Raw genomic sequence first — 17,402 nt, 5'->3', positions numbered from 1 at the left:
ACTTTCCTCAGTGTTGACTAGCCAGCCGTAATGTGAGTTGATTGGTGCTGGAGCAACTACACTCTGCTCCGTGCTTTTATTAAAATATCGTGGAGGTAGTGGAATATTTGTATTCCCTCCTTCCTTAGTTCGGCGAGTTAACATTTTTGTGAATGTCCTTGGCAAAGTCAAGAGGCCAAAGGAAAGTGCCTTCAATTTGATAGCGCTTTACCCTATCGTAAATCTTAGATACATAACATATCTACCATATAGGCATGCGGAAGTAGGTATCTTTCAGATCTACTGACAGGCCATTCTCCCTGGTCCACTGCTGAAATAATGGTTTTGCGTGACTCCATCTTGAACAGCCTTACTTTGAGCAGTTTGTTTTCTCCCCTTAGCTCTTGAATGGACCCGACTGTTCTAAGGGGTCAGGTCCCCAGTGGCGGCTACGGCTTGCACGCCAAACAGCACAGCCCTCTATGGGGCAAGCCCCAGTGGCTGTGCACGCAAAGCGCTGTGACGATCATGTTCCCCGTCATGGCCACGCCCCCATTCTCCCCTACAGAACGCGGCTTTAAACTGTGAACGTGTCGCCAGGTGCGTGTGCTAGAGGTGAGACTGCGGCCGTAGCCTTCTTTACGAGGAACATTGGCGAGTAAATACCTCAATATTTCTCTCATGGTTGGATCGCTCAGTCATTCAACAGCTGTTTGACACTGTTGGTTAGGCCTATATCTGGCCAGCTTGTTTCCTGGCGGCCAGGACCTTCTAAACCAGTGTTTGGGGTAACATAGTGAACTCCAGACAATATCCCCTACAGACGTTGAGCATCCAGGAATCAGCATTTGTTTGTTCCCAAGTGTCCTGAAAATGTTCAAGCTCTTCATCTCATGCAAACTTCCCAGTCACTCTATATTGGGGTCCACTGCCTCTTGACCCACAAACGAGAGCTCTGGCATCCATACCAAGAGATTGCTTTTGAGTAATCTCTTAAGGGCCGTTACCCCATAACTCAAGTATGAATAAGGGCTATCAAATCCTTTCCTTACCCGTGGAAAAAAACACAGACTTTTCTCAGGAGGTTCTCAATGATGGAATCTAGTTTCCTGCCAAACAGATATCCCTCGGGAGGCATTGAACACATTGTTCTTTGACGATAAATCTGCCTGCCAAGGCTGTAGACAAAGCGCTCCTCGGACTGCGACAGATCATGCCATTGGCCTTGCTGCTAGCAGCAATTCTTTACTCTTGATACTGATGTTATAGCTATGGAAGGCCTGCAAGCTGCGCCTTCTGTAGTAAACGACTTCCAGACTTCCTCCACCCGCCTGCCATTGCACCTCGAAAGGATCATCTACCAACAAGGTTGTCTAACAAAAACCTTGATACTGCTGTGACCACCTTTGGGAAACAACCCCAAGCCTCCCGCTTCACCACAAAAGGGCACATTTTCAAAAATTTCCTACTGACTGATACCTTTGTGTCCAAATTGCGACCAATCCACTTTAATCATAGCCTTAAGCACGTTGTGAACCAAGAAGGTTATTGGCTTCTTATGCAGGCTCCCCAATAGGCTATTTCCTAGGCGCCGAAGGGGATGACTCCAGCTTAATCTGTAAAATCTTTCTTACCGTCTTGAGAAGACTATCAATGAGCTCGAGATCAAAACGTGGGCAATTCAGCTGCCAACAATTATTATCTGATAATTCCATGTCCAGCTCCTCTTGCAGAATTGTTCCTTCTCTGAAGTCTCAGAAGAATAGCCTTGCAGTCTTTCTAGGCTAGTATCTGATCTTGCTCGTTTAGCCTATGTGTCCAGATTTAGAATAGGTTGCCTCAATAGCCTGGATTACTGTGTCTTTCATCAAGGCGATTAAATCAGACATTGGTACAAATCAGATCTTCTGCCACATTTTTTAGGCAATTCTCAACAAAATGTATTTATTTGTGTTTTTTTTTTCCTTCTTAAGTGTTGGCGTATCACAAGTTGAAGAGGGGTGATTGACCGCCCTAGGACTATATCAACGTGCTACACAGAGGTAAGTAGTTGAACAAAACTACAGAACTGGGGAGTGAGTCTCCAAAGACACCTTTTAGTTGTGAGCCCATTTAAAAATCAGTGTATGATTAGGAACAGTTGAATGTAAAACCTTCTATTAGATCAGAGTAATAAAGATAATTAAAACATAGTATTTATTCAATTCAAAAAGTAAAAATAATTGAACACTGATTTTAATATTCTAAGAGATGGGAAGGAGAGAACAATATATACTGGGAGGGAAGCTATCCACTATTGCTAGGGTCTTGCACCGATATACACAGTGCTTTTTTTATGTGCCAAGAAATAGTGTTTTGTGCCTTTAGTCTGCAGTCCGGTTCATTTTCTCCCGCATAGCAGATGCATCGCCTCACAACTTCACCTTCACATTGACCTGATTCTGGCTGGAGCAGCCGACAGCTCAAGAGGATCCACACAACGTGAGTAAAAAAATCTTCAATACAAAGTATCACTCTTGTTTCACTATAAACATGTGCCGCTATGCCGCCATGTTACAGAGTTACCAATGTTATGCCTCAGTGATTGGGCTAGTTGACCTGCAGACCAGTGGGAGTTTTCAATTGAATATATACAAGCTTTCAAAGTGAATTCAGCAGCAATTTTGGCTGACATCGTGGGACATCTCTAAATACTTGAATATACGGTCTGGGATTTGTTTATATGTTGAGTCTTTTATAAATGTATATGGACTTTTCTTAGTGAAGCATCACTTGGGAGTGTTACTCCCACTCTCTCTGTATCCTTAGGCAGGCTAGTAGCACTTGCATCTTATTTTGCAGCACTTGAGCAGGCTTCCCAGTGTAAATGCTGCCCTCCGCACGTGTGATCCTTGTGCGAGGTGCAGAGTAGCAACAGAGTTTGTTTGACAGCCACTTTTTAAAACCTCAGCTTTTTTTTCCCCCCTTGTGACAGCTCCCTGCTGCATTCTTGAATCCACATGTTATGGCGTCTACCAGAACTCCTGCACAAGCAGCGCTTACCAGGTTTCTGGAGCTGCGAGCCTCAGCGGCTATTTGCAGCATGGCCTCCCTTCAGCCCCACAGAACAAGCAAACGCCTTGGCGTGCGGACATCTGGGCTTCAGCGGGAGAGAGGCAGACAACTCCCGTGGATCAACTATTTACTCAGGTAAGCTCCCTCTACATTACCCAAAAATAAACAAAATTATTTAAAAAAAAAAAAAAAAAAAATTAAACTTCTACCTCTGCTAGGTAGGACAAGAAATACAAAAATAAAAAAAAGGACTTCCTGGGTAGGAAAGGAGGGGCTATTTATGGTCCTCCCACAGGTAGATTTCTGTTGATCACAGTTGGAGGGTGGAACGTCTCCATGGCAGTGGTAACCAATGGGTTAACAAGCAAAATATGTTTAACTTAAACAAAACAACTTCTGAACACACACAAAAAAATCACAACCAATCGTGTCAGCTACTTTAATGTGAATCATGTTTCTAGAAACTAGTAATCATTTTAGTTGTAGTCCCCTCTTTAATGTGGTTGAAACAGACACATTCAGATCAATTTTGTATTTTACAGAATTGTGTATTGTACATTTTAAGAATTAGATTATAACTCTTACTCCAGCTTTTCTATGAAAAGGAATCCCACTTGAAAATGTTTATGCCCTGCCATCCATCTTTACATATTGTTGGATAGCAATATCAATACAGCAATAAACAAAGGTAGCAAGAATAGTTGTAGAGATCGCACAATTGGAAAACTAGCGCATGGAGATTAACCCAACATCTTGTGTACAATACAGAGAAGCATTCCCACATATGCTTGGTTCAGCATAGGCTCGTCTAGTGTATATATAGTACTTGCAATGTTTTAATGTTTACTAGACAATACTGTTCAAGAGTGGCCCATAAAGCTAAAAACAAAAGGTTCAATACAAATGAATAAACCTTAAACCAACATTTCATAATCATCAACTATTACTTTTATCATGCAGCATAAAAGCATACACATCTATAACTTCAATATTTTATTTAAATTGGGACAAAAGCAGCAAGATCTTCGAAGAATGGTTACCATTTGTTTAACAAAGCCAATTAGATGGTAAATTCTTTAACAAGTTTTCAGGTGTTGCACTTAAATTGAATGTCATCTGATAATCCTCTTTCCCAGTATCAATCAATTCAGTATGCTGCCATCTTTAGTCACACAGAACATCAAAAGTTATAGGCTCTGGGTGAACAATCTCCTTGAATAAATAACGGTTTAAAGCAGTCTTACCACGAAAGAGATTAGGTAAAGATAATAAAAAGAACACAGGGACTATTGAGACAATTTTTTTTTTTTTATATACTTGTCCGATTTGTTTACAAATGGTGTCCGACAACTACATTTTACCTACAGAAAATGCTGCGGCCATGCGTTCACTTAGGTCTTACAAGGGACTGTCCTTTTAACCAAGTCCACATTATTGCACAAATGTGCCTAGTGGAAGGTGAGGAAGGACTTCAACTTTAAAAATAAATCTTTGATTGCCCTGCAAGAGCAAATATACCTTTAAATGAAGTTCATCAATTATGTCCGAGAGCTTGTTCTGTCTACAAACCCCTAAAATGTGGTTCTCTAGAGATCGAAGGTTTATTTGTGTTAAATCTATATTGGAGTACGCTTTTCAAGAATACACAAACATTGCAAAATGAAAATCAGAATTCTCATGTTCAACAAGCACTGCAAGTACAACATTTATCCTAGAAATAAATGCCAAATGTGACCTTGATGCATTTCAGTAGCATGTAGACATCTGTATGTGTCTGTGTTTGCTTTTCTCGCTGTAGCAGACAAAATGCTGATAGCAAACAGATGTTTCAAAAACTAGATGCTTGGAGAGCACAGCGCTAAACAAAAAAAAAAACTTTATGTGCAGCTGTAATTTCTGAGCGTACAAGGCCTGTAGAGCAATTCCTCTTAATCAGGTAGGCAGCTGCATAAAACTGGAGTAACCCATTCTATGCCAGAGGGCTCAACAACAAAATGCACCAAGCACCTGGCATTTTCTACGTGAAAGGCAAAAAAGTATTTTGCCCTGAAATCACATACTGTACTAGTGTTATTTTCATCGGCTACCAAGTATTGTATATTAAAAAAAAAAAAAAATCAGGGTGCATAATTAAGATTTTTTGTTCAGAAAAGGATGATGCAGATATTGCAGATATTCTTATTTTTTTTTATATATATTTGCAGTTGAGACTTGCATTCATTCCCTCAAGAAGGTACAAAATCCAGAGAGCCCATTTCATCTTAATGTAGAGAAGCTTATTGGGAATTAAGAGTTCAGGTGAATAACTAATGTGGAAGATGCATTGCTCCAAACTGCAAGTTACAAGCCACATAAGTGCCCTAAATATACATTAAGCGATGATTACCTGGGAGGGGCGGGGCTGGGGTGGGAGTACATATCAAACAGAAGTTTTACATCATAAACTTACCAAACGACAAATATAAATTACTGACCTAAGCCCCTTCAGCAATTTTTACATTAAGAAAAAAAAGAGTTAAGTGTCAAAATAACTTAATGTTTACATATTTCTCAGTTTACAAATTTACGAAATTTCACGAAAAGATGTGTGGACCTAGACACTTACAAAAAAAAGGCAAGTTTCCATTCAATCCCATTTGTGAGGTGTTTGAAAGATGGGGGTTAACATCAAACAGCTGGTCAACCCATAACTGTGAGGGCGACTTGAAGTATTATGCAGGAAGAACAATACAGAATTAAAAAAAAAAAAAGTTTGGAAACTTATTACACTAGTACAGGAGTGGCCAACTCCAGTCCTCAAGGACCATTAACAGGGCAGGTTTTCCAGAAATGCCTGCTTTGACATTTTAATTTCCATAAATATTTATGAATACTGTATATACTTTAGCCTACCATAAGATATTGCTTTTGTTATTTGAGGTAAAAATCTGACAGCGTTGCATTTAAAATTTTATTTTAGAATAGTTGGTACAGTCCTGAACCGGATTCAAAGTACACCAAGAACCTTTGTGCTAAAAATACTACAAATGTAGTTGTATTTATAGGCATTACCCAATTAATGACTTGCACCGCTTCAATTATTGCACAGTAAAACGGACGAGTACTTAACAAAATGCATGTGATCATATTTGTATAGGGCAAGAAAAGTGTGAGCGTATTCAAGAATATCCCTATTGGTAAATAGACCGTGACAGTCACTCTTAATACAACTATAATACAAACCATCTACTAGTCTGGACATGATCTGGGAATACAACTATGAAAGAAGAATAGCAGCTTGACTACTCGCATATCAGCATCCAACGTTCTTTCTAATCAGTCACTGTTAATCAAGGCCCTTATCCACAGCCCCAGGCACAAGGATATACAGAACATTTGCAAGCATTTAAATGACCAGAAAACAGCCTGCTGAGTTGTGAAACAGCAGATGCTCTTTACGTACAGATTTCTGCCAGTTGCTGCTCAGTCATTCACCTAGCACTGAGCTCTTTAGTCACAATATCTCAGCACTCGCTTCTAACAAGCTACTTAAACCACTGCAAACACGTAGGTTTCCAAAACGAAAATACAGAACATAAGCCCTATCAACCCAAAGAGCAAGAGAGATAATGGCTGTGAGGGTTTAACCCTGTAGTTGCCGGATGGGGTCAAGCCACCAGAGTGCCATAGCCACTCCAGCAAACCGCCTTCACGTGATTGTGGCATCCCTTGAGACGGAAAAAAAGAGGCCTCTTCTATTTCCCTGCACAACAAATTACTGCGATCCCCCTCCGATAACAGGCACTGAAAGGGCATGATGCAGCCATGGGGTCCCTGGAGTGCTAAACAACGTGGCTCCATCCTGGTGCACCCAAAAGGTTAAACTAGTGTCAAGAAGCGTTATCAGAGGGGAACCTCATCCGCTTTTGGAATATGTAGAGACACCGTCACTAAATTACAGCACCCGCACCCGGCTCGTTAAATAAAATAAAGTAGCACACAAACAGATATTTTGTTCAAAAGGATGGGAAATATCAGGGTGCAAGCAAAGTTGTGTGTGATACAAAATGGTGTAGCACAACTATGCTATTAGAAAACATAAGTCATGTAAAATCTACAGAAGAGGTTACTTTGTATATTAGATCAAGCTGCAACATTCACTTACTGGGGCTGGTAAAGGAACAGGTCAATAATGTTGTCACGCCCTTTTGGATGGTTGAAGAACACAAACAGAGACCAATGAATCAGCCAGGTTCTATGCTGAAGGGACTGTAGTGGCGAACTGACAGACTGTAGAATGAAAGAGAAATGAGAAATCGGAACACAAACCTCCACATGTCTTGCAGTATTAGGGTGAGCTCATTAGGTTACAGCTTTCCAGGTAGAAAAGCAGTCTTGGGTTATGCAAACTCATGTGAAGACAGGAAGTGCAAAAAGAAAAGCAAAGTTCTTGTGTGTTGAATGTTGCCCTCTAAATTCAGCGAGCTCCATTTTCTGCTCCCGACACATCCATAAAGGTGCCAAACATAACAGATGTTACTAGTTCTGATGGGATGTTGATAAAATGTTGTCAACTAATTTTCTAGATGTTTATGTGGACTAATAGAATTGGGCTGAAATATGGTAGTTTTGGTCAAATACATTCCATATTTTCACATACATCACACAAATGTGCAGCATGCTTGTGGCTGTATGTATAGTGGGCATAGGTCTCATTTCTAAAGGTATAGAAATGAAACTATCACAAAATATATTTAAAAAAAAAAAAACACAGAACTTAAGGAAAACATCTAGTTATTGGCAGTTTCCCTGTAGAAATACAGTAAACTCAATGTATATTATCAGCCTAAAGTGAGTAAAGGATGTTATGAGCAAACCTCAAATGTTTTGAGTGGCCCCATCCTTAACCCCGATCATTTCTGTAACAGTTGTAGATCAAATACTAGACTATTGCATACTATTTACAGGCTTACCGTTATTAGAATACTTTTGACTACAAATATCCTTAATTTCTGGAAACATTGTTTGAGATGATTTGTGTATTCAGGACCAAATACTGGTAGCCGTTATAAGTAGAACACCCTTAAAAAGTTTCATAAGGAAATAAGTGGCAAAAAGTGCTGATAAAAAAACGCTCAAAAATAGCAGGCACAAACCGTAAATGTGCATACAGGTATACCCCGCTTTAAGGACACTCACTTTAAGTACACTCGCGAGTAAGTACATTTCGCTCAATAGGCAAACAGCAGCTCACGCATGCGCCTGTCAGCACGTCCTGAACAGCAATACCGGCTCCCTACCTGTACCGAAGCTGTGCACAAGCGGGGAGACTATAGAGCATGTTACAAATGCGTTATTTACATCAGTTATGCACGTATATGACGATTGACGTACAGTACGTGCATCAAAAGTGGGGAAAAAGGTAGTGCTTCACTTTAAGTACATTTTCACTTTACATACATGCCCCGGTCCCATTGCATACGTTAATGCGGGGTATGCCTGTACAAACATCAGCGACATATATAGTTAATTAAATATGGCCATTATTCTACCTGGCCTGTACAGCCCATTTCAATGGTTTTACTGAAACAAATGTTTGTTCAAACATTTAGAGACGAGCACTGGGAGAAGGCAATAAAAAGGTTTCAGATGCTCGTAATCTGGACAGATCTAGAAACTTTTTCTTCTTTACCTCAACTGCACAATATTTATGAGTCAGCTTACATTGTTATCTATCGTTTCTTTTAGCCTTGTAAGATCTTCCATGGCTGAATCCCAATTCTGCATCAAAATTTCAGATGCTAGTTTCCCCCAGAGAGAGCTAAGAGCATTTCGGTCTGTAGATGGAACCTGTTTCAAGCAGAGAACAAGAAGTGGCAAAATATTAGTTGCGGTACTAAGAGATTAAAAAATAAAGAACAATAAAAATAGTGGGAGATAGATAGATGTAGATGTGTATATATAAAAAGGCAAGAATATTGAAAGTATTAAGAGGAATAGCAATGGGAGGTAAAGAAGACAAATGTATGGCTAAAAGGTCTAATTTTAATTTGCAAGACAGCACTGTGAGACAAATGCTTTGGCACACGATTGAGAGAAATGTAACAAAAAAAGGCAGTGAAGCAGGAGTTACATGACAGACATTGGATTTCAGGCAAATAGGTTGGCCTTTTCAATACATGAAACGTTGGAGAACCCAACATATAAACACTTATACAATGAAGGCATTCTTCCTCTTTTGCAAGATTAAATGTTTTTATACCCTGCAAAATGAGGGTCATTACATTTAGTTATAGTTATTATACTCCAAGATTAAAAAGATGTTTTGGTTTACACAGCAACAAAGTATGAAAACAAACTAAATGAACCAAAATAGCCTGCCGTTTTGGTGGTATACTTCTGGTAACTGTTTATAAGTACAATACAACATTGCTGTGACCTAAAGTCAATTTGTCGAGAACACCAATTACCCTGTATGACCAACAGGTTATAGAATTTTTGTATTTGCCACTGTATTAACATTACAGATATTTCATATCAATCTTTAAGTCCTACTTACAGATGGCAGTCTACACATTTGAAACTCTTTATAGAATAAAAGGACAAAACACTAAAATCAACAAAACCACCCACTCTGCTCAATCTTGAGAACAGCTCTAGTTATTTTATCTAGTTCAGTTCAAGTCTTCTGAAAGCAAGGGTAATTCTGGGGTCATAAAGCTGTAATTTATACAACATTGAACTACACTAGGTCATTCAGAGTGTCAAATTCTAATCTCAGAGAGAAGTTACAATGGCTCATTCATAGCTTCTGTTTCTCTAGCCACCACTTTAAATGAATCTTCCCCAAACAAACAAGTTGGATGTAGAAGTCGCAAAGCAAGTTATTGCAATAGGATGGTAGAGTCTAGATATTTCTGTCGGGGAAAATAGACATTTAGTGTTTTCCTTCCCCTACTATATATCAGGGATTCTAAAAATGTCTGAAACCTGGACTGTTTGTAAAGCAAATGTTTACAGTTGCCCACCACAAGTAAATAAAGTAATGGTTCTGCAATATAGTATTCTAATGGTGAAATACTGCTAATTTATTAGGCTTCTCCATGATGAAAAAAAAAAAGCAAAGCTCTGAGGGAAACCAAGGATTTTTAACACTTGTCAAAAAAAAACACGACTACAACTAAATGTTCACCATTATAGTTTGCCTCATCACTTTTTCAGGCATAAACAATAGATTAGCATTACCACGGGTCTAATACTAACGTTTATTAAAGTGTTTACTTCATTATTTAAGACAATCTAACACAGGGGTGCGAAAAGTGGGGGCAGGAGAATTTCCAGGGTGGGAGGGAGGCATGGCAGCTACAGAAAGTCCCGCCCCCCCTCGGCATTTAAATGAAATGCCAGGGGGACCGCGCAAGGCCTCTGCAGCTTCGCCTACCTTATCTTCGGTGATGCGTCGCCATGGTAAATAGCGGCAAATGACGCCACAGGTCACATGACCCCACGACATAATTTTGACGCTAAAGCCAAGGAGATGGGGGGAGGGGGGGCGCGAGCCGGGCGATAAGCAGGCAGGGGGGCGGAAGTTAAAAACTTTGCGCACCCCTGATCTAACACCCTCCTAAATATGTGGTGGTCAGTCTGAATGAAGTGTGTGCACCCTATAGGAGGGGTCAACTAAAAGCCCAGAATGAAAAACAACATGTCAACAACAAAGCGCTTGGTCCCTAGTGCTGCCTTTGGATATTGGCTTCTAGTAAACGTTTGTCATCGATAGAACGCCTACCACTGAATAAATCCATTGAAAGACAGATGACAAGAATACATTTTTTATAAGCTTTAATATTATTGATACTATACAGTATTGCAACTTCATACACAAAGGGCATTAAAAGTCAACACAGGTTCTGGGTTGTTTTGCAACATTGTAAAGCAGTCCACTTTCTTTTAATTTATTAAATAATCACGAAGTAACAAAAATGTAATTTATGTTCTAATGTCCCTTGTTGCATAACCACAAAAAGTATACATTGCCTCCATTACAATGTCAGTAGGTATCTCTCTAAGGCTGAGTCCCCAGTCTTCACTGTGGCACGCGCGCCCGGCGCGTGCACAGCGCTACACCGCGATAGGCGGTCTGAGGGGAGGGGGTGTGGCTGTGGGTTTGCGGGGGCGTGGCCATGACGTCCCGCGGCTGGTTCGCCCTTATTGGCTGAACCGCCGGCGAGGGCGTGGCCACGCCTCCGTCGCGGATGCTAATTTTAAATTCCCCTGCCTCCCCGAAAACCTGTCGAGCACCTTTCCCCAGCAGTAGGTAGGGACTGGGACCGGCCGGACTGTGGGGGCGGGGCTTGATAGCACAGCGCACGCCGAGCCGTGCGCTGTAGAAGTGACTGGGGCCGCCCTCTAATGCATCATATTCTTTTGCTTGACTACCAATAGGAACATTGTTTTAGAAAGCAGGTCTAAGATTTGCTGGTATATAAAGGGGTGGAATGTGTAACATGCTTTGGTTTGCAGTCAGGGGGAACAGATTTTCTGAAGTACCGATAGCTTTATTCCTCAGATTAACTCGCAGTTAAAGCAGCGCCGACATTAACAAGAAGATTACCCGAGAAGTAAAGTTTCCTCTTAGGCTGCGCTTATAGTGCTGGCGACAGCGACTTCGCATCAAAACAAATGCATTGCCAACGTCGCATGCGCTTATATTAAGCGCGACACGACGGCTTGGTCGCAATCGCTGGAAGTCATCTCAATTCGATTTTTCCAGCGACCATAGCCCGACGTCGCCGGCACTATAAGCGTAGCCTTAGAGTCCAGCCATTAACATCTATCTCCTTTTTACCTGTTCTAAATTGCCTTTCCCCATTATTTTATTAACTGAAAAAAAAATTGTCTAAGCTTTCAAAGCTCCACTCAACACCCTATTTATTTCAGGGTCCCCAAAGACCACATCCAATTGAGAGAAGTTGGACAAGATAAAACAGGGGGAAAAAAAAAAAAATGGAAGAAATTCAATTAGTATTTCACACATCATGCCCATAACTTTTGTACCATGAGATTATAGAAAAAGAATGGGGTTATTATAGATATACACACTAATTGCCAGTTTCAGAGCTCTTGATGCACATTATCAGCTATGCTGGTCTCTCTTTTGCCAAGGTTCATGTGAACTACTTTGGCCCAGGTCCATGTCATTACAGTTGGCTCTACATACGAACCTTTCAGTCGTGGACATGGTAGAATAGTTTCAATATCTGGATTTTCCAGGGGTTACCTTAAGTTTCCATTTGCTAGCGAAATGGCACACTCACTCGCTGGCCAGCAACAATAAATTTACTGTGCTGAGTCTTGAACACGACATTAAATCTTCATTCTCAAAATTCACTCCCAGCATTAACAGATGATATGAATAACCAGCTCTTTTCATGGAGTTGTAATGAAACCACCGCTCTGGTTTTATTAACCTCATTTAAGCTGTTTACATTTCCCAAGTAAAAGACTCTGACTCTCAAATCCTTCATAATATTCCCGAAACGCCTGATGGAAATCACAGATAAGATGCAGGGCCGCAATGCAACATTACTACTGATTACCAGGTTAGTTTTCACCACTTGTGTGGATATGCAAGATTTAGATTACAAATACTGATGCAGTCCACCTGTTAGCCAAACTAGGCTGATTCTATAAAGTGTATCGGTGATGGGGAAACGGGAAGTACTTAAAAATATATTCTGGTCTTAAAGAACACAATCTGGGCCATTAAAAATTGCAAGTAAACTTAATGGAGGACAAAAATACCAAACAACAGTGTCAGATTGGACTTAAAGGGCCTTGTGAAATGATCAGCAGATACTTATTGTCCTCCACTACAGTTCAATGAGGCATCAAAACTTTTATGAAAAAAAAGAAGAAAATAAGAATGACAATGCCTGTATATGGTAGGCTTCAGAAACAGGCCCAGCAAAAAGATCTGCTAGAGATGATAACCCTCTAAAGCGTTTGGTCAACATGAAAATAAAGTTTACCAAAATCTGAAACAAAACGTACAATTGTTAAAATAAAAAAAATAAGGCAATCGCCTACATTTAAAACTCTAAACTTGTCATGCCAACATAGGTCGGACTATTTCATTTTTTTTTTTTTAAAGAAGCCATCAGTATTAAGAACTATTAACAGAAATTTGAGATTCTAAAGCCACTATTTACAAAAGCAGATTTTTTTCACGTTATGAATATTAAACAGTTGAAGTTTGATCATTTCTTTTGAAACAGTGGTTGCCAGTTCAAACCAGCAAATATATATATATATATATATATATATATATATATATATAAAAACAAAGGGCAAGAAGTTTCTTGGAATCCAACAAATAGCCAATAGATGCAGTGCTGCACTCACCAGCACTCGGAAAAAGTACAAGTACTCCGCGGCTCCAGAGTAGTTGCCACACTCGTACTGAAACTTTGCATATCTGTAAAGCGTGTCCAGGTACTCTTGTTTAAACTGCAGAGAGAGGAAAACACTGCAATGGTTAGGCTGTGTGATTACAATGTAAAGACTCCATACAAATCCTACTTCTAAGGACAAAGTATTCTAAATGAGACCGCTCCCAACAAAGATTGTATATGGTTGGAAAACAGACTAAAGAAACAGGCTATTTATTATATAAAGTGGATGAAGAGGATAACCTTTAAATGTAGAATCCCTTACAACTCTGAACATTCACTGTCTGTTAATAAACTTATACAAACTAATTGCATCAATATGGCACTGTGTCGATTAATGCAATAAAAGGGATATAAGCAGAACGCCTCATCTTTAACCCCCCACCTATAAAAGGGGATTTTCTGCAGTAACCGTTACTGAAAGTAAAAATCACCTCAAAGAAAATGATTTATAAAATATTTTAGCAGGGAAACACACATTGAGTCACCTTTCGTTTTCACGTATATGTCCTGGGCACAAAATAATGTTGACAACGTTACAAGTTAGTTACAAACATGAATCAATATGGAGGTCAAAATGGAACTCGTGATTGAGCTTGTTTTAGTGAGTAGTTGCTACTTTTTCCTTTGCTTTGAGTAGATCTAGCTTTCCCATATTCTATGTATTCTTAACTGCCTCACACGCAACTATTTAACAGATGACAGCCATAACATCTGAGGGCAGCCATAGCACCCTTTGTACAGCCTTTGTACACTTCAAATCTAAGTTTACAAAAGGCATTTAATAGTACTTAATTTTGCAGCTGCTGTGGTATATTCTTAAATGTAATTTTTTAGAAAAAAGGAACACGGATTGTGGAATGCAGTAAGGTAGATATTTTAGAATACCCATTATGGTCTTCTTAATGTTTTATATTTTCACTAAGACACCACTATTAAATGTGTAAGATACCTTGTCCTAATAGGATATTTGTATGCTACAATGCAATATTTTTAATGTCATAATTCAGAAACGTCAACTGTAAAATTTGAAGGCAGATTGTATATGACCGATAATCTAAAAACAAAAAACACATTGGTTCATACCCCATGCTTCTCCGCTAGGTGGTCAAACAGCATTCGCCCATCTCTGTTAAGACAAAAACATTTAAGCATTAACATTTTTCGCTTACCGCCGACTATACATTTTTCATTTTTTGATTGCCATTAAAAAGTAATACCATGTAATTTGTAGACAAGATTATTCCTATTTCAGTATTGCATCTAAATGTATGCCATGTTTTAAAGCAGGATTTAAAATAAACCTACCAGCTCCTGTTCAGAATAGTACCAAGCGGGTTAAGGCCCAGTTAACTATGAATTGGTTCTATTCACTTGAATGGAAGGTTATGCATCATTAACTGTGTTAGCAAATTCTCACTAAACTTACCAGGTGTCAGAGTAAAATATTAATGACACCAAATCATCCAAGTCTAAGCTCCCTTCTGAGAAACCAAAGTACCGGCCCAACCAGTGAATTCCTTTAGATCTGCTCATTTGGGATTTCCTGCCACATATAATTCGCTTTACTGTACACTAAAAGCCTTCAAATCGCATTAGCAAACTTTATAAGGAAAAATCCAGCAACTCCAGCTTCCAAGCAGCTCCATTGGCCTAAAAACAGAGTCAGGTATGACTTGCATTAAATAAAACTACCCTTTTGGGCCTTCTTTAAAACAGACTACTTAAGATAATTAAGAAACGTTTTAGAAAGTACTTTGCTATAAAACAACATGGGAAATGCAACACAACAGGGTTAGATGTTCCATCTTTAAATAAGCTCTTATTACACAGATGAAAAATACAAATTCTCTTTCTATAATTTTATAAAGCCTTTATATGCTGGTGGGTATGAACCCATAAAAAGCAGCCCATTGTGTTAAAGTAGACCCCTAATACTTACTATAGGAATACAATCATTTGGTGACAATTACGCAGAAGAAAACGTTCCTCATATCAACCTTTTAAGATCATTAGTACACTAATTGGAAGGGTCAGTGCTACAGGTGACAGTAACTATTTTTTTCTTAAATCAAGGTTACACTTCTGAGGCACCATCATTGAGATTTGAATGTAAAACCTTTAGTAAATTAAGTAGTTAATTATAAAGCACCGTGGGATCTCTTAAGAAAACAAAACGATGAGTCTTCCTATTTGCCCATGTGACCGGGACATTTAAACCTACAGAGATACCAGCACCCACTAAGGAGCTCAGTATCTCGGGAAGTAGGGGGTCACCGGAGCTGAAATTAACGTGGTTAAGCTCCAGAGTTCCCCTGTTTCAAAACAATTTTTAAAAAGTGTCACCACGTTCTGCCATTTTAAAGCAGCAGTCTACGCAAATCGACTTTTTTTTTTTTTTTTTACTTTTTGAGTTTTTTTTAAATTATACTTTATTCAATAGCTAAAAGCTTGAAATTGTGTCCAGGAGGTTAAAATTAAGTTCTCCCCTCAGCTCATTGCAGTATAAAGGTACATAATAATCCCAGAAGCTAGAGATGAAGAATATCAGGGTTTTAGCATTAAATTGAAGAGAAAAACAAAGTAGGACATGTTTACTAATACTAACGTTTATAGGAGTTAAATTCATATAGTCCACTGGATAGATTGCAACTTTAAAAGGGGCAATCCCATAAATGTGACTGCTATTTTAACCAGCAAAATGAAATAATTATTGAATGTGATTCCACTAATGTCCGTTTAACATGCATTTCAGAATGTAAAATATATCCGTGTTACTGTGCACATTAAGCTACACTTACCTGCACTTTCATAAAAAAAAAATTGCAACGTAACTTTTTAATTACGAATTGGATTTAGTAAAAGCCCAATATTGTATTCTCTAATTTGAGGGAAAATTTGGAACAGGGCAATTCCCAAACAAAAGTTCTGTGGGGAAGATCATGTGACCAGGCAGTCACTGGATACAAATGAGCTTGTGCACGGCTAGAGGGCCATGCCAGAGCCTGTTTCAGAATTGGAAGGCGATGTGAAATTGTAATGGTTGTATAGAAACAAAAAAGGCTTGTTACATTATACTACATTAAAAATGTCAGCGATTTTTTTTTTTAGTATTCTCATAGTACAGACTCAATAATAATAGAAAAGAAAAAACCATCTGTAGGATATTGCTTGGTCTGCAGCTTTATGTAGAATTATTCCACTAAGAAAAGTAATGGCCATATGGGCTCAGTTGTTTAGGTCGATTTACTTAAACATAACTACTGTATATTTAAAACAAAAAATTAAGTTTGTGTGAAAAAATATGGGACTTGTGTAAATTCACCTATATTAATAATGCCATAAATAGGTAATTACCAGAGATTAATAAAGTATTTAGCAAGAAATGCATACAAATAGCAAAGGTTTTTTTGAAATGTGTTCTAAATCTGTAAATGGTATGGAGCATTTATGATTGAGATTATAAAGAGCCTTTAATTAAAAAAATATATATATATATCCCACTTAGGGGCAGATCGCGAGGCACAAAAAACAAAACAAAAAAATATATATACATACATACATACATACATACATACATACAATCTTGTGAAAAATAACGTGCACCCTCTTTGAATTCTATGGTTTTACATATCAGGACATAATAACAATCATCTGTTCCTTAGCAGGTCTTAAAATTAGGTAAATACAACCTCAGATGAACAACAACACATGACATATTACACTATGTCACGATTTAACAAAAATAAAGCCAAAATGGAGAAGCTATGTGTGAAAAACTAAGTACACCCTTACTGCTTCCACAGGAATTAAGATGCTAAGTAGCAGACAGGTGCTGCTAATCAAATGCCCTTGATTAATTGATCATCAGCAAGTGTGACCACCTCCATAAAAGCCGAAGTTTTAGCAGTTTGCTGGTCTGGAGCATTCAGGGGTGTG

General features: G+C 38.8%; 1 protein-coding gene across 1 annotated transcript in view; it reads right to left on the bottom strand.

Annotated features, from left to right (window-relative positions):
- EIF3E (eukaryotic translation initiation factor 3 subunit E) overlaps nt 1-17,402 on the bottom strand; it is a 45,165-nt gene that overhangs the window by 17,663 nt on the left and 10,100 nt on the right. The window contains exons 4-7 of the mRNA XM_075582474.1: nt 14,550-14,592; nt 13,417-13,521; nt 8,737-8,862; nt 7,178-7,302 (exon numbers count right to left, since the gene is read on the bottom strand). Of these exons, the coding sequence (XP_075438589.1) occupies nt 7,178-7,302; nt 8,737-8,862; nt 13,417-13,521; nt 14,550-14,592 (399 nt within the window). The remainder of the gene's footprint in view (nt 1-7,177; nt 7,303-8,736; nt 8,863-13,416; nt 13,522-14,549; nt 14,593-17,402) is intronic.

Source organism: Ascaphus truei, chromosome 2 (assembly GCF_040206685.1).
Source record: "Ascaphus truei isolate aAscTru1 chromosome 2, aAscTru1.hap1, whole genome shotgun sequence".
Classification (NCBI taxonomy): domain Eukaryota; kingdom Metazoa; phylum Chordata; class Amphibia; order Anura; family Ascaphidae; genus Ascaphus; species Ascaphus truei.
This window is presented reverse-complemented; position numbering and strand designations above follow the sequence as displayed.